Source organism: Pituophis catenifer, unplaced genomic scaffold (assembly GCF_029215685.1).
Source record: "Pituophis catenifer annectens isolate HBS135680 unplaced genomic scaffold, rPitCat1.0.hap2 SCAF_3, whole genome shotgun sequence".
Taxonomy (NCBI): domain Eukaryota; kingdom Metazoa; phylum Chordata; class Lepidosauria; order Squamata; family Colubridae; genus Pituophis; species Pituophis catenifer.
The window spans coordinates 191435037-191462931 of NW_027256883.1; the positions used below are offsets into that span (position 1 = coordinate 191435037).

Sequence of the window (27895 nt, forward strand, 5' to 3'; positions counted from 1 at the left end):
TCTGAATAAAAAAAATAGCACGTTTTTGCCCTGGGAAAAGCTCCATGAATTGTTCGACCACCAGGGTGATTGAGATGAGAACGAGCGAGGTTTGCTTCTCCACACGGCGGTCTATGAGTCATCAATTGCTCATTCAGTTGGATGCTAGATGACCTCCTGCTTTGTGATGGTGGGCTGAGGGATCGAACTGGGCTGCTTGGCTACAGTTGCAATGGCCCCCGGAAGTAGTTTGTATTGTTCAGCTCCGGAGCCAGCTGGGGGGGAAGGTTGGGGAGTTTCAGGAGTGGCTGTAGGGAAAAAAAGCTTTGTTACAAAATTCATTGTTACACTGAACAGACGTGATTAAGCCACAAGTATTTTTCATGTACAGGCAGTCCTTAACTTACGACCACAATTGAGCCCCAACATTTCTATTGCTAAGTGAAGTTTGCCTCATTTCTTGCCACAGCTATTAAGTGAATCACTGCAGTTGTTAAGTCAAGCAACGTGGTTGTTAAGTGAATCAGACTTCCCCATTAATTTTGTTTGTCAGAAGGTCGCCAAAAAAAGGATCACATGACCCTGGGACACTGCAACTATCATAAATATGAGTCAGTTGCCAAGCAACTGAATTTTGATCTGGTGGCCATGAGGATGCTGCAATGGTCATAAATATGAAAAATAGCCATAGGTCACTTTTTTCAGTGTATAACATCAAATTGTCACTAAATGAACTGTTGTAAGTCATCGGGATACCTGTACACATTTCCTACATATCTTAATTCAGAGGTACATTCTGCAATGTACCAATCATGGGGGAAAAAAATCTAACTTATTGTACATAATATGACAATATCTTTATTGCAATGAAAATTGTAAGAAAAAGTGTGCAAGCTTTTGGGTTCTTCAGGATAGAATAGAATAACAGAGTTGGAAGGGACTTTGGAGGTCTTCTAGTCCAACCCCCTGTTTAGGCAGGAAACCCTACACCACTTCAGACAAATGCTTATCCACTCTCCAATTATTCATCATCCAAGATATTGCAAGAAGCAGAAAATCCAAAAAATAAGCTGGTGTTTCAGTCATGAGGTCTACAGTAGATGGAAACTGCAGATTAAATTTATCAGGCAGAGGTAACATTGCTGAAATTTCTATACACCTAATATTTTTGACAAAGAATAAAAGCAGATCAACTTAGTTTGGGGGTTTTAATTTTACCCCTGGCAAGGAGGAATTCCGCCAACCTCTGATTTAGCTGAGGGCAGTATTAAAGTATCCTCAGGGTCTTTTGATCAGCAAAGCATTAAAGAATGTTTCAGTCCTCTTAACAATTCTTGCATCTCCCTTAATATCTACAGAGGCATAAATAGGTTACAGAGAGCAAATTGGTCAAAGAACTAGTTTGATTTGATGGTTAAGGCACCAGGCTAGAAACCAGGAGACTGTGAGTTCTAGTCCTGCCTTAGGCATGAAGGCTGGCTTGATCTGGGGCCAGTCACTCTTTTCCAGCCCAACTAATTTCACAGGGTTCTTCTTGTGGAAAAACTAGGAAGAGAAAGGAGTGGTAGATATGTTTGCCACCTTGAGTTATTTATAAAAAATAATAAAGGTGGGATAAAAAAAAATCTGAAAAAAAAAGAGGGCATGAATACCATGGCCTCCTTACATGATAAGGAAATGGGAGAAGGTCTGTGGGTACTTTTCTTATGGAACGTATACAGCCCTCAAATAAATAATAAAACAATACATCTGATGCCCTTTAGTATTTATGAGGAGCTGCTACTACTATAGATAGTGTAGTTTTCTGCCAGAAGTCTTGCAGAAATTATCATTCACATTGGTCTATAAAATTAAACGTGATTGGGAGATATCATTTTGCCAAAAGCTGGTTTACTGTAGCTGAGAACAAATACAGCATTCTTGGACAGATGGATCTTTTAAGTGTGAATACTTACACAACTGTCCATTGTGGATCTGAGGAGGCATTGTGTTGGCCACAATGACATTTGTTCCCAAATTCTCCTGGATCAGGTGGGGATGCAGAGGATGATGGTGAGCATGAGGCGTGTCACTTGATGACCCTAAAACGATGAATAGGTATTGAACAATATTCAGTGAAGAAAATTATATCCCATTCTCATCTTTGAAATGATCTTGGTGTCAATAACCATTTGGACAGGGAATAGATCAGGTTTTACCTCTTGACTTTCCAGTCTAGACTTAAATTATTCTGTTGATTAATAGTAGAAGCACGAACAGGGGAAGCCCAAATCACAGAGATGCATTTCGGAAGAATCAAAATTAATTAATCCAAACTAATCAAATACTATTGTTTCCCACTTTACTCAATTATAACTTTGTGGAAAAAATATTCAATAGTTTATGTTTACAGCATGTAATCTAAGAATGTGTCCTGAGCAATTTAGAATTTGATGACCTGGGCTACAGCTTTTGTGTATCTGGAAAGGAATAAGAGATGTACAAATCTCCCTGATTGTGACCCACACTTTTTCTACTTCAAGTCATATCCTTCCTTAGCTGTTCTTCATCTGCTTTGTAGAGGCTGAAGACACTCATTTTACCAAGTTCTTTTCTGTAAAGAATCTGACACTCCGACACAGTCTGTAATACCAATATATCTGGAAGATGCTAGTTGAGCAAAGTTTGGTCTGGGTTCTGCCATGTCCTTGGCTTAGCTACAGACACAGATTTCTTGTTATTAATGAAACTGAGCAAGCCAAAATGTTCATTCTCTGATAGAAAATCTGAAGTCTGTTGAGTAAGTATTTCTCAATGTGTCATTTTTTCAAGTAGGCCACTGAAATTTTGGAAACATAAAAAAGTATTCATTTAAAAAATCCCTTTACTGTAATTGAATTGCAAAATACAGCCACTAAATTAAAAAAAAAAGGATTAGCAGAAATCTTGCTTCAGGAGGAAGATCAAACTCACAAACAAGGTGTCCCAAAGGTGCTTCTTCAAGAGGCAACTGGACTTTCTGGTTTTTCTTTGAAGACGTTTCACTTCTCATCCAAGAAGTTTCTTCAGAGCTGAAGAAGATTCTTGGATGAGAAGTGAAATGTCTTCAAAGGAAAACCAGAAAGTCCAGTTGTCTCTTGAAAAAGCACCTTTGGGACAACCATGACCTGGATGACTGAGAATCTCCATAGATATCTCTCAAACAAGCTGTATCATTGAGTTTATCTTTCTTTCTTCTCTTAACTGAAGTGAGATTCGTGGTACTGTACGTTCTGCACTTATCTTTCATTCTAGGGGCAAAAGTCCTGATGCCTAATTTCAGGAAGGTTTCTGTGACAATATTCACCTCCAAGCAGCATCTCTTGCAACAGGTTGTCAATTTTGGCCATGCCAAACAGTTTAACAAATTGGATTTGCTCAATCATCTGCCACGTGATGCTTTGGAGGGTGGGCAGGAGAAGTAACAGCTCCCCAAAGCGTCCTCGTGAGTCATATTGCCGGTCATTGATGTAGTCCTCCAAGCTGACCTGGACTTGATATCGCATTCGTTTGATCTTGATAGGGTCACTTAGGCCTTTAGCATCTGGAATAAAAAGTGAGATGTTATATATTATGCCAATTTTCAAGGACAGAGATATTGAAAAGAGTGAGGATCTCTGTTTTGAATAATCTGGGGTAGTTTCTTGTGGAATGTTGTTCTTTAAAAGGAAAGTTATTAGCTAGTAACTTACGGTAAATGGTTTAGGTTACTCATCCATCTAGCCCAATATTGCTGACCCTGATTGGAAGCAGCAATCCAAAGATTTTGGCAGGAATTTCCCTAGAACATTTGAAGTTGAAAGAGTTTGAGGCTGGGACTTCTGCATGCATTCTGCCACTGAACTAGAGACTGAAAAGGCTGGGGGTGCATTATTCCCATATTCTGCCTTTCAAATGATTTTCATGAGCCCTGATTACATAAAACAAATGCTGCGGAACTCTTGCCCCTGTTACGGCCTTTGTCTCCAATGGCCATCAGCTCCAGTTGGGCATGGACAATTGTGAGGAGTGAGGGAGTTAGACCCCAGAATGTTTGACTTCATAGGTACAGTATGAAGCCTGGTAGAAATTAATACAGGGGCACTATAGTTTATGAGACAACTTTCATAAGCAACTCCAGTTTATGAAACAGCACCACCAAACACAACACTGAAGAAACCATTTTGGGGTCTTCTGTAACAGCCTGATCATATAACTGCTAGGGAAGAGATAAACCCTGCATCAGCCATGAAACATTTTTCCTTTGCATGTGGACATTTCTATGTCATATATTGGGGGCTGACAGAATAAAATCAATGAAACATAGATTATATTTGGATTAAGATGTGAAACAGGATTACTGTGTCAGTGGATTTTTTTTTTTAGAATTGTGATATATTTTTTTTCTCACACAAAGCATTCTGTCATGAAAGCGCCAATTCAGTGTTCTTTATATTTCCTCCCACATTTTTCCAGACCTAATTGGTGGCAATTAAAATGAAATAGTATGCAAGTGTTTAGTGTGATTAATATAAAGTGTTGCTGAGGCTTATTACTTGCTCTTGATCATAAACAGGGGAGTCAGCAATGAAATGCCTAATCATTGTCCTTTCAAATAGTCTTCTTGATTGTCTCTGAGTTTCTATTTTGGTAGAAGTTGAGAGATTTTAATTCCACGTGGTCCTCTTTTACTGATTACTTGTTCAGTAACCATTCAAAGCTACGATGATGCTAAAAAAGGAGACTTGTCAAAACTGTGGCCATCATAGCATCCACATCATTGCACTTTACAACAGTTATAACATCCTGTGGTCATTTGCAACTTTCACAAATGGCTTCTGACGAGTAAAGTGGGGAAACCAACAGGAAGTCACAAGGCCATATGATATTATGGTTAATGATGTTTGATGATTTGCTTAATGAATGCAGCCAGAACTGACAAACTGATATCGTAAATTGGGCGCTGTCATATGACATTTCATTTACAACTGTTATGCTTAGTGACAAAGTTGCTGGTCCTAAATGCTGGTTCTAAATGCGGTTGGTAAATGAGAACTATCTGTACTGTAATGTTTGCTTCTCACTCTTACTATTGCTGTTACTCATCATAGTGCAGCAATGCTATGGCCATATTGAAAGGAAATAACTTAAAGAAAAGCCATCTCCTACGAAGCCAGAAACTGATGCTAGGACAATTAATATGCTTATTCAAAGACCACACAATAAGATTTTTGTTGCTCATCTCCCAAGTTGCTGTTTGGGGAAATACTTCCCAAATTATCCCTACTTGAGAATATTCATTGTAACAGTTTGACCAAAACTATGTGTAAAGAGTTATAGGAACTCAAGTTCAACAAACGTGAAGGGTATCAGGGCAGACTGATCTAGAACAGCAGTTCTCAACATTTTGGTCCCAGCACCCTTATATTCTTAAAAATGATTAAGGATCTCCTCCCCCAAGAGCTTTGGTTTATGTGAGTTATTCTCACCAATATTTATTGTATTAAAGATTAAAACTGTGCATTTTTAAAATACAATTTAAAACATTTATTCCATAGGTTATTTAAAACATTTAACAACTTTGGGCAGCTCACCACAACAGTAAAGTCATTAACTTTTATTTGATTTTTCTGGAACCTCTGAAAGGGTCTCGGGACTACACATTGAGAATCTTTGGGAAGCTTTGACTCTGGAGAAGGGTATTGTTGAATGAAATAGCACAACAGTATTAAGGACTTGGTCTGGAGCAATAAATTCCTCAGTAATGCTACGGGACTACAGTTTTAAAGGAAGTATCCTTATATTTCTTTTCTAATTGCTCAAAAACAACATCTACCTGGATCAAAGAAGATAATGGCTTTCAGACAAGCATATTCATTATCATCAATCTGCAGCTCTTGAAACGTTAACACCAGCTCATCTAGAATTCGCACAGCTACACGGCTGATTTCCAGCAATTCTGGGCAGTTTCGGGGGATTATGTGGTCATTTCCTGCAGGAAAATGGGGTTATTTAAATTCTCATTCAATTGCTTCATTCTTTGCATACAGAACATTCTATAATTTGCTATCCATCAGTATAACAACAGTTGATCTTTTTTTTTTCTTTCCACCTAAAAATCCGTTTCAATGTTTAAGCTGGTGGAAATATTTTCTTTTCCTTATCTAGCTATTTAAAATTAGAATTACCAATCACAGGGGATTAGTTCCTCTCCACCAAAACCACAATAATTAATTAGATAGTTGTAGCACATCACTTTTTTATATTACTAATAAAGTCCTTGTAGAACTGTTCTGCTGACATGCAAGTATCATTGTAAACTACAGGCAGTCCTTGACTTACAACCATTCATTTAGTGATCATTCAAAGTTACAACAGCGACATGGCCGTTTTTCACACTTATGACTGTCGCAGCATCCCCATAATCACATGATCAAAAATTTGGCCACTTGGCAACTGGCATGTTTTTATGACAGTTGTCCTGGGGCCTTATGATCACCATTTGCAACCTTCCCAGCTGGTTTCCGTCTAGCGAAGTCAATGGGGGAAGCCAGATTCGTTTAATAACTGCATGATTCACTTAACAACTGCAGTGATTTTCTTAACAATGTGGCAAAAAAGATTGTAAAATGGAGCAAAACTCAACAACTGCCTTGCTGAGCAATGGAAATTCTGGGCTCACTTGTGGGCCATAAGCTGAGGACTACCTGTAGAGCTTAAGGATGCTTGTGTTATATTATTTGTTACACATCAACTTTTCTTGTCAATAAATGGCTTTCCCATACAAAATTGTTTCTCGGGTTCTTAATTCCACCACAAAACAATTTTTAAATGCTGGGCCTCTGAGGTAAGACAGCCCTAGCAGCACATTAGCAAGCTAAAGAAATGGTTCAATCAATCTACTTGTTCATTAGAAGAAATATCAGGAAAACTCAAAAGCATCAAAAGTTAAAGACAACAACATCTGGATCAGTGGTGGGTTTCAAAATTTTTTACTACCGGTTCTGTGGGTGTGGCATGGCTTGGTGGGCATGGCAGGGGAAGGATACTGTAAAATCTCCATTCCCACCCCACTCCAGGGGAAGGATACTGTAAAATCTCCATTCCCTCCCCAATCCAAGGGAAGGTTACTGCAAAATCCCCATTTCCTCCCGATCAGCTGGGACTTGGGAGGCAGAGAATAGATGGGGGCAGGGCCAGTCAGAGGTGGTATTTGCAGGTTCTCCGAACTACTCAAAATTTCCGCTGCCGGTTCTCCAGAACTGGTCAGAACCTGCTGAAACCCACCTCTGATCTGGATCTCTTTTTCCATTGAAGAAGACCAGTTTTAAACAACTAGATGTCAAGCTGGAAAGAGAGGCTAGAGATTTGTTTTTAAACAGCAGGAGAACAGGTATTAATACCACATAGAGATAGCCTTCTTTCACTTCTATAAACAAGCTGATATTTTGCTTCAGAAACTGTAAAGTCAGAGATGACAGCAGGACAAAAGAACAGAAAGTAATACCTCTCTCAATGTACATGTTACTCTCTTAAAATCATTGCCGGTCTCTAAACTCATTAAAACAGATAAGTGAAAACAAATAGATGATGAAAAGTACAATCCCGTAAATTCAGCAACCGCCAAGAGATTGGACTTCAATTCCCAGCTGGCTGAGGAATTCTGGGAGTTGAAGTCCACAAATCTTGGAAATTGCTGAGGTTGGAAACACTACTATGCACGCTTACTAGTTATAATTCCCCTTTAGCAAATGGGACATTGCCAAGTAAACATACAAGATTTTACTACAAGAAGCCCATCAAATGCCAGCGGCTGTGTTGTTTTTTTAAAACCCTCCACACTGAAAAATCTACTGAACTTTTAAGGGAGAAGCTCTTTACCTAGGAGAAGGATGTCTTTGAACACCATCGAGCGTTTGGCTGCCCCCAGTAAGAGATGTTCCCCAGCGTGGGCCCGTAGCAAAGCCACCTGCAGGAACAAAGGAACAAAAATCTACTGTTACTGGCTAATAGAGAAAGACATACAGAGCATGGCACAAAGCTAAGGAGTGCCCACCAAGGAGGAGCACAGAAAAGCATCTTCCCATGGAGAACCATATTATTGGAGAGAACACAGTATGAGCTGAGCCCTTGTAATCACAACCCCCAAAGCAGCTGTGTTTATTTCGGCTGGCACATTTTGGGGAAGAATAGGATTGTCTTTTTATTTACTCAGAGCATGTGTGCTTTCCAGGCTTAGCTGGCTGGAGTGATTACATTTAATTTAAACAAAATTAAAAAGATTGTCTTGAGAGGTAAACCATCAGTTAATAGCATATTCTGAAAAATAAAACTGAAAAATATATGAGGCAGCAAAAAGTTCAAACTGATAAGATAAAAATCAGAAGCAGGAATACAAACAACAATAAAATAGCAACAAAGCATTAATGTTCTAAAACTTCAAAATGGCTCTTTAAATGTCTGGAGTCAAAGCCAACATCAAAGCGCAATTGGGGCAGGATGGCTTTTCAGAGCTGGGATACCACAGCCAAGGCCTTTTCTCTAATAGCTACTGGCTTTGCTTCATAGGATAGAAGTATCTGGTGGGAATTTAAGGTCCTGGGCAATGAATATGTGTAGAATATGCTTCTTTGAATACTATAGCCTTAAGATGTTTAGAGCTTTATGGATTAATATCAGAATTTGAGTAAAAGTAAACCGACACTCAGTGCAGATGGCAAAGTAACCATGAAATATAGTCAGAGATTCTAAAATGTAGAATCTTGGGAATAATTTAAGTCAACTTCCAATCCATTGTAAATATCTGCTGCATCCCAGCCTTTGTTTAAACACTTCTAATAAAGAAGAGCCGACTAACTCTTGGTGCAGTTTGTTCCACTGTTGAACAGCTCTAATAGGAATTTATCCATGATATCTCAGGCAGCTCCAGTAAGATCTCTTACTGTCTTTCTTGGGACTACCTGAAGTTTCTTTATTAGTTTTAAAGGCAGTCTCACTTATAATATATTGCAGTAGTCCATATTGGAAATTACTAAAAAGTAAATTACCAAAGAGTATGTTGCAAAGCTATCCTATTGTAAGTAAATAAGTAAATAAAAACTATTTATTCAGCTATCACAATCAGTTTAGTATAGTGGTTAAGGCATCACCCTAGAAACTCTGAGAGTTGGGTTCTTGTCCTGTCTTAAACAAAAGCCAGTTGGATAACTTTGGATCAGTCAGTCTCTCTCAACCCTAGAAAGGAGACAATGGTAATTATCTTTTGAAAAACTTTTGCCCAGAAAACTACAGAGATTTGTCCACGCAGTTGCCAGAAGTCAACACTGACTCCAAGGATGATGATGATGATCCTCATCCTCATCCTCATCCTCATCCTCATCCATCTTGGATTATAGCTGGAATATAAGACTAAATAGTTAAATGCTGTTCTGAATTACAGGAGTCACTTGGCCAGATCTAAGGCTGCTGAGTATAATATTTTCCAGAACAGTTAATTCCCCTATGACTATTGGCCAGGATATTAGGTGGATGCACTGTTCCAAGTTAAGGATGCACTCTGCTCAGTTAATAAACAAGTAAAAGCACACTGGTCCCCATAATAACTGTCCAAACTTTGTTTGAAAAGCTCCAGTGATGGGGCTTCATAATGTCAAGAGGCAGGTGGGCCCACTGCTTAATAGATTTCACTGTCAGGAAATTTCTCTTTAGTTAGATTTTTGGTCTCTCTTCATAAAGCTTCCACCCACTGGTTCTTGCCCTACCTTCAGGCACTATGAATAATAAATTCACAGCCTCTTCCTCATTACAACTCTTCAAGTATTGGGTGATTGGTATCATGTTTAGCCTTCTTTAGGCTAAACTCAACTCTTTTAACCTTCATAGGATTTAGCCTTCAAACTCCTCACCATCTTTACTGCTCTTTCTACTCTTTCTAGCTTTTCAGCATTCTTCCACGGTGGTGACCAAAATTGGAGTCAGATTATTTCAGGTGCGGTCTGACCAGTGCAATATTGAACACTTACTCACATACGGATCTATTATGAATAGAGTTAGCATTCTTGCCCTGATACAATTAATTTTTTTAATGCTTCTGAATTTTTTTCTACAGCGACGGACAGGCAGGTTTTCCTTTTTTTAAAAAAAAAAAAATCCTGCTTGCTATGTTGTTAATGATTGCATTGTGTCACTTTATACCCTTCAATGATCCTCAAGAATGTTCTGAATCTCCCATTTCACATCTTTTTTTAAAAAGTCTTTAGAAACAAAGGTTAACACCAAGACGCAGTATGACATGGATGCTTTTTAATGTCCGACTGGGACTTCAGCTTTTCAGCAAACAGTCTCTAAACATTAACTGGAGGATTTGGGAAAGATTGTCTTTATGGGGATGGGCCAACATGTAAGCACTGAACAAACATGGAGAAATATCATGTAACGAAAGAGCTGGAGAGAGTGCTATTTTCCAGAAGCATCGGTTTTAGGTTTGAGACAAAGTGGAGTAGGGTAGATTTGTCTGATAATAATATCCTAATGCTAAAAGAATCTTAGAAAAATGATGAACTGGGTAAGTGATTCTTACTCCATAATTTCCATAATTTTGTTACTCCATAACAAAAATAGCAGCAAGAAAAACATAATTAGGGTACAAATGTTCTATTATACATGAATTGGTCAAATATGTGTCTACATGGGAGGAGTTTTTAGAATATTACTAGTACTGTGGAATTCAGGTGTGTGACAATCACCCAACCATAAGCACAGAATCATGGAGTGAGGAGTCAGGAAAAAAATGCACTGCACCCAAAAACTCCAGTTCAGTATAAAAAGCAGAAGAGTTAGAAGAAAATGAATCTCACTATTCACTCAGGAAACACTAGCAAAATGCTTATTCTATTATTTTTCATTTTGTTTGGGAGGACAGTATTTTTTAAGACGAATATTTTTGTGATCGACTGAAGGTGGGATTTTAACGATTTTAAAAAAAGAAAACACTAAAGTGTTGGAAATGCAACCACGAATTAGGCACATACTATCATATGTGGTGGTTATGTAAAAAAGCACAGGAGTATTGGCGGAAGATTTATTTATGGTTGGTGGAAATAATTGGAGAAGAAATAGAATATAAACCAGAACTATTCCTATTGGGAATAATAAATGGGAAATACAGTAAAGGGGTAACTTACTTAACAATACATATTATAACAGCAGCAAGAATGAGTTTTGCCCAAAATTGGAAGAATAAGGAAACTCCTCTAGAAGCTGAAGTGATCAAAATATTTTTGACACGTGCGGAAATGGATAGATTAACCTTGGATTTGAAAAATAAAGGTGAGTCAGAATACCACGAGATATGGAACAAATTGTATCAATGGTTGGAACAGAAAAGTGGGTCGAAAAACAAGAACTGACTAGAATTCATAAAATGGAAAATTAAAGTTATGTATGTAACTACAATAGAATGATAATGGATAAAACAAATGTATAAGTAATACAGATAGAAGAAGGATGTCTTTAGGTATGTAAATACTGAACAGACTAATTGTATATAAGTAATAAGGTATATATGATACTTATCTTTCATTTTAGTATGTATGGCAAAAAGAATGCCAGGATGGTTACACCATGCCCTTTTTTTTAATATGTGTGTAATAAAACTTTAATAATAATAAAAAAGAAGAAAACATACATGAGGATTCAAGCAACATTTATTTCTACCCCTTTGGAATTACAAGAAGATTCTCTGGAAAATACTGTTAAAGGCAATGATTTGGGGGGTGGGGGGGAATGTAGGGACTGCATTTGGAAAAGGAAAAGAAAGGAAAGGAAAGGAAAGGAAAGGAAAGGAAAGGAAAGGAAAGGAAAGGAAAGGAAAGGAAAGGAAAGGAAAGGAAAGGAAAGGAAAGGAAAGGAAAGGAAAGGATAAGATTATTCTGGTGTTCAAAGCTTGCAGAAAGTATATTTTTTTATATAGTGATATCACTAAGTGGGCAGAACTGTTTTTGTTTTTTTATAATTTTTTATATTGCAATAAGAGGTCAAATTATTGCACTACCAAAAATGATTCATGATAAAACATATGAAGAACGGTTGCAGGAACTGGATATGTCTAGTCTTATGAAAAGAAGGACTAGGGGAGACATGATAGCAGTGTTCCAATATCTCAGGGGTTGCCACAAAGAAGGGGGAGTCAAGCTATTCTCCAAAGCACCTAAGCACCTAAGCAGGACAAGAAGCAATGGGTGGAAACTAATCAAGGAAAGAAGCAACTTAGAACTAAGGAGAAATTTCCTGACAGTTAGAACAGTTAATCAGTGGAACAACTTGCCTCCAGAAATTGTAAATGCTCCAACACTGGAAGTTTTTAAGAAGAGGTTGGATAACCAATTGTCTGAAGTGGTGTAGGGTTTCCTGCCTAAGCAGGGATTTGGACTAGAAGACCTCTAAAGTCCCTTCCAACTCTGTTATTCTATTCTATTCTATTCTATTCTATTCTATTCTATTCTATTCTATTCTATTCTATTCTATTCTATTCTATTCTATTCTATTCTATTCTATTCTATTCTAAATCCAAGATGCTCTTAGGGCTGCAAATTAGGCACTAGAGAAACAAATAGTTTGTGGAACACAAATTGTCCACCTCTATGGTAAAGGAAGGGAAACAGCTTGTTTTTGCTTTGCTCAGCTAGATTCACTGAATCTATATCCAGTCATAACACCAGGCCTAAAGATACCGATATCCTATTATGAAAGCCAGAATCATGTCCAATAATAGATCCATTCTGAAAGTCAATAAACTCCTAGCTTAATCAAATCGATCTCTGACTCAAAGTATCACTAGAAACAAGGAAGCCTACACAATTAAGAATGCAGAGGGCAATAGCCATAAAAATGTAACTGTTCATTTAAATGCCATTAAATCCAAAGCTTTTACATATTGGGGAGGAATATATTATTATAGGTTACACAATCAGCCAGATGTTTAGATTGAATTTGGCATTTTTATCCACCCATCAAGTCTTTCCCAAGGACTCCCATAGGCAGATGTTGTTTGATGGTATTAAAGATATCATTGCAGGATCTAAGTTATTCCTAGTAAAGTTGCCTTTTGCAATTGACTGATGATGATTTTGTCAATGCCAATGGTGTTCAAGTGGTGCTCCAGATGTTTTCAGATATTACTGTGGTTGTTTGCAAAGTCAGCCAGATTTTCAGCCAGGATTTGCCATTTTTATTCACCTATCGAGCCCTTCCTAAGGATTATTATTATTACTGTCAACCAATTCAGCATTACAGTACTGTATATCAACAAACAACAGTGGGTGGAAACTGTAAAGCCTCATCATCAGATGTGTATCTCAAAAGGATGACAGGATAACAATTTTGAAAATGGAATATGAAAGCAAAGTTTAATTAGAATAAGAGTGCGAACCAGGGGCTCACCTGATCATCCAGGGGAAGCTCACAGAAGGCTGGGATATATTTGGCCCATTCCACAAGCACTAATAACTGCTGCTTCATAGACTCACACACATCTGCAATATTTGCAATCTTTTTCCCTCTGATATCTCCACTAATCCCTGACATTGGTGATGATATCTGTAAAACAAGGAGAGGAGTTCCATCTAATATTATTACTACAAAGATGAAAGGAAGCCATTCTTAATGTGAACACTCAAAATCATTTTGAAGGTGGTATAAATCTATTTCCCTCTAAACAATTAAACAAACATAAATATCAGTCCTGAGTAAGTGATTTGGATTGGTGAGAATACAGTTTTTAACAGTAGAAAGGTAAAGGTTCCCCTCGCACATATGTTCTAGTCATTCCCGATTCTAGGGGGCGGTGCTCATATCTGTTTCAAAGCTGAAGAGCCAGCGCTGTCCAAAGACATCTCTGTGGTCATGTGGCCAGCATGACTAAACACCGAAGGCGCATGGAACGCTGTTACCTTCCCATCAAAGGTGGTCCCTATTTTTCTACTTGCATTTTTTATGTGCTTTTGAACTGCTAGGTTGGCAGAACTGGGACAAGTAACGGGAGCTCACCCCATTACGCATTTTTAACAGTATGAGTTTTTAACAGTATGAGTTTGCATTCTTATTACCAAGACCTCTTTTAACATTTAATGCACTAAATTCATAGCTGTAGCTTTTTTTGGTTACAACTATGTATAACCTAAGCATCTTCTTTTAAGGTTATAGTTCTAGTGCATTTTTTTCACTATGCACAGGAACAATATTTTGCACCCAGAGAATTGCGGTAACATTTATCATTGTTACGTAAAATGTGGTTGCAACGGCATTATGACTTCATTAACAAAAGAGCTAGGGTTTTGTTCATGGCCACATTCACAAGCATTCCTCCAAAACTTGATCCTGTGGCATAAACTGCTCAGCCCTGGCTGCTGAGTTCTGAGTAATAAAGCCATTTAGAACAAGTTAAGGATAGCTATTACTGGAGGCTGCCAGTTGAATTTGCTCTCCCACCCAATGTAATATGCTGGCAGGAAAGAAAACTGCCAATTGTTCTCCCTAATCAGATATTATGCAGTCAGATAACTCCATACAACAAGGTTGTCTGGTGTCTCCTGCAGCTTAAGACAAAATGGCCATGGAGGGTACAGTAAAACCCAGTTATCCTGGTGAGAAGGAGACATACAATATATAAAACAGATAATAGGAGCTTGGCAGTTCCTTGCCCTGACCTTATCATCACAGTATCATCAATAAAGCATCATAGATTGTGTTTTTAATAAATTTGTGTGAGAGAAGAGGAAAAGCATTACTTTGAAACTAGAACAGTTAAAGAAGAAGTTAAGGTGCTTTTACAGTGGGCTGAGAATTTTAAAACCATACTGCCACCAACACTCACAGGGAAAGTTACTGTATATAAACAAGGAGCAAACTCCTTGCATTGCTAGCATTGATGAGGTTACATGAAACGTCTGCAAGCAAATTACCAAACTCAGAGAGCACCACAGACTCCACAGGTCAACTCTGAGCTACATATATTCTCTTCAATTGAAACTTCTGTACATTTATTCCAAAATAAATCTCTCTATATATGTGTACTTGGAGAACCATCATTCAATATTTATAGACATGCTTTCCAGATTAAGATGTGCACTGAAATAACAGTGGGATATGGGAGCCTTCTAATCGTGTTTATACTAATTCTTTCCAAAACAGAAACAAGTACCTGTTGTGAAAGGACTTCTGCTTGCAATAAAACATTAATGGAGGGTAAGCTACTGTCTTCATAGCTAGATCGCCGAGTACTGATTCGATCACGTTCATTTTGTACAGCTGAAATAAAAACTCCAACATTAAAGATACCTAAGCCATTTACATTATCAATAGGAACACAAATGACATTTCGTGCTTGCTTTTTATAGTACCTTTTACATTTGAAAGATAAAACTTTGCATCCAAGCAGGTTCACTCCCATGGGAAAAATAGTAAATGTATAAAAATGGGGAAAGAGGCTATTTTTTTTTGTCCTTTGTGCATCTCATATTTTGACTGGAAGTTTGGAAGTTCTATCAGAGCAGGCATAGGGAAATGAGGATGGAAGGCAAACAACAAGCTTAATGGAAGTTTTATTCAAAATTGGATTTCACCCAATAAAAAAACAATGACCATATATTGCTGCTGTTGCTGATGATAATGATGCTGATCTGAAGTATCACAAAGATTTGAGCTGGGCTATTAAATGAAACAAGATAATATATAATTAAGTATATGTATAGAATATTCTCTATGCTATTGTGCACTTTTAAGAAGCAAATTCAATTGTAATAAACTGGGATGGATTTTTGTTTTTACATTTTAACCTCTTGACCTGTCACCCAAAGGAGAAAAAAATTCCTTCTCAGCTTCATTAATGTACCAATGCCATGACTTTGAGGTTTAATCTATAGCAGTGTGGGACAAATTTAATCTTCTATAATAGAATAACAGAGTTGGAAGGGACCTTGGAAGTCTTTGAGTCCAACCTCCTACTCAGGCAGGAAACCCTTCTATATGTTTCCCAAGCTGTTACTGCACTGTGAAGCTAGGAAGAATTTTTGTTGTTGTCTGTCAGGGTTGTATTTTAATTAAAAATGAACAATGTTTACATTATTCTACACAAAATATTTTTAAAAAACCTCAATTATTGCTCCTCTGAGTCTTCTTTTTGTTTGTAGTTTTGTTAACATTAACAGACATTTAAACATGTTAGGCTTCAATTATAGTGAGGAAGTATGTCAATGAAGATTAAATCATCTAGGCCAAAGATGTCTAAAGGTTGAATCATGGCAGCTAGACCAAACTTCGTTAATCTGAGATGTTTTGTTGCTTATCCAAGCAATTTCATCAGAGCAAAATTATAAATTAATTGGCAAAATTTGGAGTGGAGAAGGTGCTTCAATACAGTAGTTGGACATTTGAGGTGTTCCTTTTCATACTCAGGGAAAAGGATTCTAATATTTCCTGACCAGGCTTGTGATTGATTGTGATTACTTGGCTAAGGCCCAGGAAGAGATTACCCTTAACAAGTCCAAGAAGTACCTAAGTTATCAGCTCTAGTAATCAGATACTTTCACTCTCTCTCTGACTAATCACAAGAATATCTCTCTTAAGCAATATCTGATTGTTACTGTTACAAGCAGTGCCTCTCAGATTTATTTTCCAATCAGCTCAATAATAGAGTTATAATGAGGCTATATTGAAATGAAAACTCTGCAGTCAGCAGCTATTAATAGGAGGACTCAAGGTTATGCTGAGTGTTATCAGGAACTCAGGAGCTCAGTCACAGCATGATGTATCCTCAATGTTTACTCAGTATTTAGCTGGTCATGGACCCAATGTAACTTCTATTGAATATTAACAGGAAAATACAAGTTGAGCAGGCACTCTGGACAGATATGAGGATTTCACTATCCAAGCAAAATGGAGCTACATTTTTAGGAACACTTGTTCTTTGGCTACTAATGTTAAGCATTGGCAGCATCTAAGCATTTGCTATAGCGACAGGATATACTAAAGCCAACCGGAAGTCTTATTGCCACTTAAAAGTAGAAAGTTTTATTGTAGCATAAGGTGGACAGCTCCCTCATTATGGCTGGTTTCCACCAGCCCTAAAGAGCAGTGAGGCACATTTGAAAAAGCATAGTTGCCCACTAAACTCAATTCTCATCCCGGAAAACATTTATTTATTTATTTATTTAATCAAATTTCTATACCGCCCTACTCCCGAAGGACTCAGGGCGGTGAACAGCCAAGATAAAATACAGATAATACAAATATTAAAAATCCCTTAAAATTATTAAATATTTTGGCCAAAACACAGATTAAAACACCCAATTTATAAAGTCACAAATTAAAAAATTTAAAAAATTTAAAAGAGGGGAGTTAGGCCAGGCCAGCTTGCTGAAATAGAAAAGTTTTGAGAGCACGGCGAAACATGCGCAGGTCCGGGATCTTCCGTATCTCTGGGGGGAGCTCGTTCCAGATGGTAGGTGCCCCCACAGAGAAGGCTCTCCCCCTGGGGGCCGCCAGTCAACACTGTTTGGCCGACGGCACCCTGAGGAGCCCCTCTCTATGGGAGCGTACTGGTCGGGGAGAGGCTGTTGGTAGCAGAAGGCGGTCTCGTAAATACCCCGGTCCGATGCCATGGAGCGCTCTAAAGGTGATAACCAAAACCTTGAAGCACACCCGGAAGACCACCGGGAGCCAGTGCAGCTCGCGCAGGACGGGGGTCACATGGGAGCGCCACGTTGCTCCCATAACCACCCGCGCGGCTGCATTCTGGACCAGCTGGAGCCTCCGGGTGCTCCTCAAGGGGAGCCCCATGTAGAGAGCATTGCAGTAGTCCAAGCAGGAAGTAACGAGGGCATGAATGACCGTGTTTAATGAGTCCCAATCCAGAAAGGGGCGCAACTGGCGAATCAGGCAGACCAGATAAAAAGTTCCCCTGGCCACGGCCATCATGTGCTCTTCTAAAGACAGCCGTGAGTCCAGGAGGACACCCAAGTTGCGAACCCTCTCCATGGGGGCCAATGACTCGCCCCCAATAGTCAGTGATGGCACCAACTGACTATATCGGGATGTCGGAAACCACAGCCACTCGGTCTTGGATGGGTTGAGCTTGAGTCTGTTTCTCCCCATCCAGATCCGCACGGCCTCCAGGCACTGGGACATCACTTCAAGGGCATCATTGGGGTGGTCCGGGGTGGAGATGTACAGCTGAGTATCATCAGCGTACTGATGGTACTTCACCCCGAAACCACGGATGATCTCACCCAACATGTACCATAATAATCTATTTTGTGACATCCTAAAGGATCACACATGCACTAGCACACAAACTTTGTGGAGAAGAATCCACTTCATCAGATATGGTTTGGCACATCCATAGGTAGGAATATGAAGGACCAGTATCCTGTTTCACAGCAGTTAACTAGAGGCCTAAGTCAGAAAATGGGAGCCCCACTTCTACCCCTTTTCCTCCATATAACTGTCAATTCAGAGGGAGACTGCTTTTAATCTTGGAGGGAACAGAGTGGGCATTCATCCTGAGCCTGCCTTTAAAGCGAACTAAAATGGCAGCCATAAATCCATGGTCTGGGAGCAAATTTCATGTTAACTATGTATGCACTTTGTAGATTTGTGATGCAATAATAATGATTCATTTCATTTTGGAAATCTGAATGATTTCTTCTTATTCCTATTTTTCCCGGATAATAATTCAGATGGCAAACAACAGCTATAGTGTTCTATCCAGGTAGTTCCTCCCTGTGTTATAATGGTCTCTGACAGCAAAACTGGGGAAAAAAATCTTTTATCTGATCTACATCCTTGGAGGCAGGGAAAAGGGGAAATTTGAATTTCCAGATGAAATGCAGAACAGCTGTTGTCATAATTGCTTTGATATCTTGGATTATATTTCTGCTGGTCATAGTTATAAATCCATCTACCTCAATTAAACAGATTACCTGTCTATGTTACCTGTGATACATCATTTAAGACTCACTAAGGTATGTCCCCATAGTGTCTAGTTTGCCTTTCCTTTTGACTACATGGTAGTACTCATAGGAGACTTCCCTCTTTTTACCTTCTCAACGATCACAACAAATAGACTGCCTTTAGAAAGTTAACCAGTGAACCTATGATCAAGTAATGACTTAAACTTAGATCTTCCCAACTCAAGTCCAACACTTTGATTATTATTTCATACTCATTCTCAGATATTTCATCAAAATTCCTGTCAGATGTGGACGGGGGAAATGGCTACTTTCTATAGAATCCGATAATCTACACAGCAGTCTTCAAAACTATTTATAGCATAATTACACAATGAAAAAGCAAACTCAGTTGATGATTCCTGAAAGGATCTTACCTTCTTTCTTCATTCCTGCTCGAAAACATTTCTTTAGCCTACAATATCGACACTGGTTCCTTTTGTCCTTGTCTACAACACACTGTCTATTAAACCTGTGAAGAGGAGAGATACATGATTTGAAAATAAACCAATCTACAGTGTTAACAGATAGTAAATTAAATTTGCTGCAATAATACATTATGAAATGTGGTGCAAATTGTAGACTTTTGATATTGTACATTATATACCAAATATCAGAAAAGATTTTTCTTTTTTCTTACAGCTCTTCTACAGCTTGCCTTTTCCAGACAAATCTTGCTAGTTTTATAGCCAAGTTAAAATGTATCTGAGATGCTCTTGTAGACCTTCTGGACTAAGTGAAAACGCAGAGCACAGATAAATGAGTGTTAAAAAAGAATAAAATTCAGCGGTGTTGTTTTCATTTCATCAAATCCGGAATCAGAGTTGCAGCCTTGTATTTCAACCTCAAGCTTGATGCAGGAAATCTATCCATGATAGGTGGATCTTCATCCTTTTCTATAACAGTCTAGCAAGGGACTTCTTAATTGGTTTTATTCTCAAAAATGCTCTTTATGACATTTATAAAATGTCTCTTTATATTGAACCAATATCTACTCTCCTGAAGTCCAGTAGATCTACTCCTACCCTCTAAAACAGCAGAAAACAATCTTTTGATCTGTTTTTAAAGGATCACACTTAATGCTCTTGAAAGATGACATCATGCTCTCAATTCCCTTTTCTTCTATTCTCCAAGCTAAATGTATTTACTTCTTTCCCTTCTTTCTCTTTGATATAGTTCTTGATTCAAGAAAGAATATTTCATATAACCGAGCCTTGTTACCCTTTTGATCTTATCATTTTAGTAAACTTTCTCTTCACTCTGCCTTCCTTACCTGCAAGAATACATGTGGTTCTTCCTGACACTTCTTCTGAAGAATCCTTTGCAGCCATCACAACTGGATGCTCCATAATGCTTCCCTGTAGCACGATCTCCACAAATGGCACATAACACACTGGCTCCAATGTTGTTAGAAGCATTGAGATTTGTAACTTCAGATGGAGAAGTATCTGTTTAAGAAGATGTGCAGGAAGCAATCATGAACATACACTAAATCAAGAAATCACTAGGGCTATACAAATTCCTAGAAAACCAGCAGTAGTAAAGCTTTAAATAGCTCTCTTATCCATTCAATTTTCCAACACATTGTCCTAATACATATTAAATCAAACCTGCATTTTCCTCATTTTGTATTCACCATCTGCAAATCAAATATTATATTCATTCAAACCAACATTGTCTATATGCTTATAAACATATGCTTTAGACCAGAGATCTCCAACCTTGGCAACTTTAAGACTTGTGGACTTCAACTCCCAGAGCTCCTTAGTCAGCAAAGCTGGCTGAGGAATTCTGGGAGTTGAAGTCCACAAATCTTAAAGTTGCCAAGATTGGAGACCCCTGCTTTAGACTAAGGCTGAGTAGGCACTGGCTCAGGGCATCAATCCTCCTTCTGAATCATTCTAAAAATGCAAATCTTCACATAATGGGAGGTTGCCCTATCAGTCAATATGGCCTAGGGACAGCATATACCCTTGTCCACATACTTTGTAAGTCTATAGTTGACACACAGCATCTTCAGCCAATCATTCTTTAACTTCAGGTAGTCAATAGCTGAACACAGAGAACACAAACCAATCAGCTTTCCCTTATTTCACTTCAAATGTAAGAATGACTCCAGCTTCTAAAAACTCTATAAAGTAATAGCCATCCCTTCTTTCTCAAGAAAGGATGAAGAGCAGGCATGAGGAGAAGAAAAGTTCCTAACAATTCTTGCCCCATAATATGGTGTAATATGGAGTTTGTCCACCTGTATTCATGTGCATTTGGTGGTTTGCAGAAACATTCTTCCCAACAGGCTATGAGATCATTTAATGTGATTACAAGGAGCCTTCCTTTCACCATGGCACCAGCCAGTAAGCCTGTGAAGTTTGTTAACTATTATCACAATAAAGAAGCTTCAAAGCCCTTCCTTTCAACATGACATCAGATAAGTAAATCCTGTGCTATACAGCCAATCTTGAAAGTAATCAAAACTCCATTTTGGGGCTCCTCTCCAGTCCGCTGTGTGTATGACATTTAAGCTAGGAAGCAGAGTCACGAGAGGCACTTTCCAAAGGGGAGAAAAATCACTCAGCAAAAGAGTAACAAAGTTGAGGGACATGACAATACAATCGTAAATAATGTTGACTAATCTTGTATTTATGCATAATCCTTTTGCTCAATGCCCAAGTACACAATTAAAATGAATGCCCAACAAGATTAAAAATAAATATATACATTAAAAACAGAAAAAGGAAAGAAAGCTTTAATACAATAATGTAGTGTAACATTAACCAATAAAAATGCTATTTTCACTAAAAGATGATGAAATTAACTTAACCTCTCTACAACGGTTACTACTTGTTGTTGTTAGTTATGAAGTCGTGTTCGACCCATCGCGACCCCATGGACAATGTTCCTCCAGGCCTTTCTGTCCTCTACTATTCTCTGGAGTCCATTTAAGCTCACGCCTACTGCTTCAGCCACCTCGTTCTCTGTCGTCCCCGTCTTCTTTTGCCCTCAATCGTTCCCAGCATTAGGCTCTTCTCCAGTGAGTCTTTCCTTCTCATTAGGTGGCCAAAGTATTTGAGTTTCATCTTCAGAATCTACTATGCAGTACTTAGTACATACATAGTACATACGTAGTAGTAGTACGGTTACTACTAAGGGTGGTTATTCCTTGAGTACTCATCAAACTCATTTATATTTCAATAAATAGTGAGTCCCAGATGTTTATGACATGAGATGTAGTCACCTTGTTTAGGGATTTTGATTTGATCCACAGGCATATTTATACTTTTATAGCGAATGCCACTTGTAAGAATATTTATTTGTGTTATAAAATAGGCCAGAAATTTTTATTTGGTCTTCATGGCTTATTTATAATCCTGCTGTACTAATAAAAATATCTGAGTTTGCATTTTTGCTCTTTAGTCCTTGGCATTTTACCTTGTAGTTTTGTATAAATCCATTCCTTTTTAGACAGTGGAATAAGCAATTGAACTGCAAATTATTGGTAGCTTTCTATGGAAGAAAGAGATCACCTGTGCTTTTCTCCCAAGACATTTGAGGCTTTTAGGAAATAATCAACACTTCTAAACATTAGGTTTAGAAATAAACTGGAAGCCAATTCAATCATTTCAGTGTTAAACCGTATGTAAAATACATGACTAAAAATACTATTGAACTTTTTATGATAGCTGTAATTTTTGGACAGAAATCTAAACAAGTAATAAGGTCTGAATCACTGAACTTAGATCTGTTCTCTTTCTCCAAAAAGAAATGCAATTGCTTCAGCAAAGAAATACCGGTACTCCTGGTTATTGCTACCACCATAGTATATTAGAAAAACAAAGTTAGTGCCAAGTTTTAAACCTTAGTCTGTTCATACAAACGCTGTTACCCAGAAGAGGCATGGGTAAAATCCTGGAGTGCCAGTGATTAATATGTGGTTTATCTAGTCTAGTCTGGACTTGAGGTTGTTCACCCTCAAGCAGTTCTTTGCTGTGATCAGATAATGTTTATCATTTCCTTAATTTCCTTGCCATCATTTGAAAAAGAGAGACAGAATTGGATAATATCAACATAGAATCAGCTCTGAAACTTCAAACAATCCACCCAGTAGTTCCATGTCAACACTAGAAAGCACAATATTGAGGAACTGCATACATCAAGGGATTGAGCAACAGTCTTCTACCTTAACTTTATGAGTTAAACCATCAGAAACTCCCATTCCATATTGACCAAGTAATGTAGGACAGCATGGTCAACAGTGCTGAAAGCAGCTAAGTGGTTAGCAAAATTAAGAGACATACACCTTCTGCCAAGTTTCCAGCATGAATCATCTAACAAGGTGACTGAGACTGTTATAGTTCCAAGACCCAACCTATGTTTAAAATAATGTAAGATATATATGTACACACACACACACACACACACACGTATATATTCCCATGAAAAGTAACAATAGAAACTAGGTTGATTCCTAAACTAGGAGGGCCAGCTAAGTATATGGAGATGCACCCATCACTGTCTGGGCCACCACAATTATTATTAGCAACATTCTTCCAAATGCTCTAAAACCAACCAACCATTCAGGAGGAAGGAGAAACAACACTACAGAACATTGCCCTTTAGTCTTTCAAAGATGGTCCTGAAAGACACTAAAGTCAATGATATTGAAAGCCTCCAAGAGATCAAGGAGAACCAGGGAGATTGCACTCCTCAAAAGGTCATCCACAAGTGTGACTGATACAGTTTCTTTATGAATCCTATGCCTGATTGCCAGATGTCCAAATAATCTCCTTCCTCGGGTTCACTAATGATGCTATAAATAATCAGCAATATCAATCATAATAACTCATCCATTATTTTCTGAACTGTGTTTGAGTTTTTGCTGGCCAAGATGCTAGCTAACCCAAGACTTTCAGAAGTTGTTTTGAATTTTTTTAAAAAAGCATTGACCTTAGTGAATAAATATAATGGAGTAAGAATTATCTTCGTAATGACTTGTATGTATTTTGTTTAAAATGCAAAAAGGCAGCTTGAAAGCTATTTCTCTATTTGTATTGGGTTTGTAATTCAGAACTTCCTTTTCCACTGCAGACATATTTCCTTCTTGCTGCCACATTGGATCCTATCAATTAAAGTTACCTTCTGCTCTTCTGGAATAGCAAGCAAGATAGGTTAATGGGTGATGCTGCTAGCAATGATGAGTGTGAACATTTGATTACTGCATACTTTTTCATAATATTTCATAATAAAAAACCCCAAAGAGTTAAGTAACTATTCCTTCTCTGTACCAACTGATCCTAATTTTCCAGCAAACATCTCCAAGAGAAAAAGGAAATTCCGATCGAAAATGTGAAACTGCAAAATGAAGAAGGCAGTGAAAAAAAAAGAGATGATAAGGATCTGATAATAGTCAGCCTGGCAATTCTTTGGTCAGTTATATAACCAAGCAGCTATGCTGTACAACAAATTGTACCAAGTAATTAAATGATACTTGTAAAGGGAAAGAAAACAAGATAAAGAGTTCATTGTATCATAAATCAAATAGGTTATTATTTTGCAGACTCTCCCTGGTGAGATCAGTGCTTTCTGATCAGTTCTTGTGAAAATTGTTGTTGTATTTATGCATTTATCTGCATGCATTGGCCGACTGGCAAATTCTTACAGAGTGGCCTTGGTGATTGCTCCTATACTGTGATGAAGCTTCTCTTCACATTCAGCTGGGGTGTACCTTTCTGTAACTTAAGACTGTTATTCTGTGTCTCAGGCTGTTCAATGACAAAAATCAGGAATGTTGGTATGATACTTCTTCAAGAACTTGGAAAGGATAACAAGTAGTCCTTGACTTACAACAATTTATCTAGTGACCGTTTGAAGTTACAACATCACTGAAAAAAATGACTGTTTTTCACATTTATGACCGTTGCAGCATCCCCATTGTCACATGATCAAAATTCAGATGCTTGGCAACTGACTCTTATTTACGACGATTGCAGTATCCAGGCTCATGTGATCATCTTTTGCAACCTTCTGATGATCAAAGTCAATGGGGAAGCCAGATTCAGTTAACAAGAGCAGTGATTCACTTAACCACTGTGGCAAGGAAGATCGTAAAATGAGGCAAAGCTCGCTTAACAAATGTCTCGCTTAGTATCAGAAATGTAGGGCTCAATTGTGGTTGTATTATAAGGTTTACTTGTATTATAACCCCTTTGTGTTTTCAAGATTAAAGATACCCATTTTCCTAAACCCATCCTCATAAGAATTTGCTTTTTTTGGATTATTTCTATCTGCCTTTCACTTTGCCTTTTGAAGTTTCTGTGAATCTTCCTTAGAACACAGTATGAATGAACCGAAGGGAGTCTGACCAACATAGACCATAGAAGAATTATTGCTTCCTTTGACTTGAAAATTACATTTCAATGAATGGATGCATGTATACTTTATAATTACATGCATCTATAATTGTATTTATCTTTTTAGCAGCTACATGTATTCAGACTGTAATAGGATTGTGCAATTAATAGCCTTTAATAGTTTGGTAAAGTTTTACAAAATGAAGACCAGGGTGCATGTGCCTCCCTGTGCACCCAAGATATATTTATGTAGAGACGACTCTTTCTCACTTCAGTCAATTTCCAGCAGGTGTCAGCAACAGCCACACCCAAATGTCAATGCACACTTTGTGGTGACCCTAGATACTGTAATCAAGCTAATATACAAAAAGTTGTAAAAATCTGACCATGGATAAAAGGAGAAAAAAATTGAACATGCTGAATACTCATTCATTACTAACTTTAGTAGTTTGGCGAGTTATGTTCTTACATACAACCTTTCAGAAATGTGACTTTCATTTTAGTCACCTCTCTTTATTATTAGCTTTTAAACATTAACTTATAATGTTGATACTTAGAGTTAGATACTTCAAAAATGTAAGAATGAAAAATTGGCAGTAATATTCCAAATAAAAGATTGAGACAATTATCACTAAACCTTCAATAGATATTCTCCAAAGAACACTGGGAATTGTAGTTTATAGAGAGAGCTGGGAATGCCTTTATACTTCTTCATAGAACATCTTCTATAGTTCCATGTTTATGTACAGGCATAAAACTGTATTTCCATTTAAAATGTCCTAAAACATTGTTGTATGACAGTAAGGAAATCAGGTACGATTTCAAGAAAATGTAGAATACATCTCTCTAACAACAAGAACAAAAATTATCATAAATTATCATAGCCCATTTTTTTATTTCATAGCATGCTGTTTTCCAAATAGTAGAAAGTTCTGAATTTCAATGAATGCCACTGAAGCTCATTGAGGCAATAAGGTACACGGTGTTATGCCAGTTAAAATAAAGTAAAGGATCAAGGGAAAGACCACAGCTTTTAAGCAAAAAATGCATAATATTAGAAAACAGACTGAGCTTATAATTAATCATAATAGAAGTAATAATGATCACTTCTTGTAAAATCCCATACGAAGAAAGACAATAGAAAATATTTTTTTAAATCATACAGCTACATTACTGAATGAAATGATAATAGTGATAAAAGCAATAATCATAATCATATTTCACCACAATTCTAATCCTGGGTGGGATTGTGTACATATTTAGAATTATATCAATTATAAGTCTAAACATAATTTAGAATCAATTACATTTATAGAGTCTTTTTCTCAAATATGAACGTATAGTACAGAGTCATAGAGGCAGACCCCTGATTATGCTTCACTCTAACTGCAGATTATTATGGCACAGAGAATATGAAGAGTTTTCGTAGGTATAACTCTACCAAAAGAATAATTGCATTCCCTGATAGGCCCTTGAATTCCAACCTCTTTTTGAACAATAAAAAGTTAGGTGTTGCCTTTGCATTCCGCCTTTTAAAACCTACTCCTACGGGAACGATCATCCCATTTCATTTATTTTCCTTCTATACTTCCCAACCATGCTTCTTTCTGGGGCTTCTTCCTGTTTTTTTTCCTCATAGTCAGATTTGTGTGTAGTGCAAGAGAAAACGATAATGGGGCTTTGATTCCTATACTGCAACCATCCTGTGAAATGTCAGCTGGTTAAAACCAAGCAGAGTCCCAGACACAATCTTACGGGGAAAATATTTGCGCTTGGGGCACCAAACCTTCCTCCACCGCCAGACTTTTACATAGGCGGAGGATGGAACTAAGCATACCGTAATCATGTTTGCTCCACGCTATCTGGCTGCTGTCAAAAAAGAAAAATGACTTCTGAATCTTCCCTGTCCCGACCCCAACTTTGATAGAGAAAAACAACATTCTGAAATGGACTTACCACTGCCCATTGCCAAGACTTGCATGTTCTCAAACTCCAGTGTCGTATATGCAGGATCTAAAGCTGCACTGTAATCTGCCATCTCCATGTCTATCAGGGCTTTGGAAAGGCGCATTATCATCTGCAAACACGGGCCAGATTGCAGTGATTCCACAGCCAGAGGTTATTGGCCCCCTCAACCTCTCCAACTGATTTTGCCGGCGTCCCCTATCTGTTGGCCTTTATTTCAGATATTTCTCTGAAAGAATCTGCTGCACTTCAAGGCCTATACTACCCAAATGGGTGGAGGCAGGAGGCAAGGGGGGTTAATCGTTAATCATCTCACCCACTAGTGAACACTGCTGTGCTCAGCCTCTTACTTCGTTCTGCTTTGCTTTTCTCCCTCTCTATTCCCCGTTGACGATTGTTTATGACAGGCTTCGTCACCAGCTTGTTGCTGATTTCTGCTCCAGGACAGGTGAAAAAAGCATAGCGAAGGGCCTGCTATCTACACTCAGCTTTCCCCAGTGCAGTGTGGTACCTAAGGTGTCATTATTAAGATTACTTTATGGGTAGCAGAAGCTGCAAGGATCACCTCTGAAAGGCAGAACACCATTTCCATCTTCCATTTGG

At 38.0% G+C, this 27895-nt stretch overlaps 1 protein-coding gene across 4 annotated transcripts; it reads right to left on the reverse strand.

Annotated features, from left to right (window-relative positions):
• HNF4A (hepatocyte nuclear factor 4 alpha) lies at positions 1-27404 on the reverse strand. 4 transcript variants are annotated; one of them, XM_070940010.1, is made up of 10 exons: positions 27284-27404; positions 20254-20428; positions 19358-19452; positions 15176-15282; positions 13417-13572; positions 7858-7945; positions 5813-5968; positions 3305-3541; positions 1935-2060; positions 1-287 (listed from the first exon to the last, which is right to left on the reverse strand). In XM_070940010.1, the coding sequence occupies exons 1-10, from the start codon at positions 27402-27404 to the stop codon at positions 145-147; spliced, it is 1404 nt and encodes a 467-aa protein (XP_070796111.1). In that variant the 3' UTR covers positions 1-144. The 4 variants fall into 4 exon arrangements, with proteins under 4 accessions (XP_070796111.1, XP_070796109.1, XP_070796110.1 ...); XM_070940008.1 differs by having other exon boundaries at positions 1-303; positions 1906-2060; positions 27284-27398; XM_070940009.1 differs by having other exon boundaries at positions 1896-2060; positions 27284-27398.
• Positions 27405-27895: the final 491 nt, after the last annotated feature.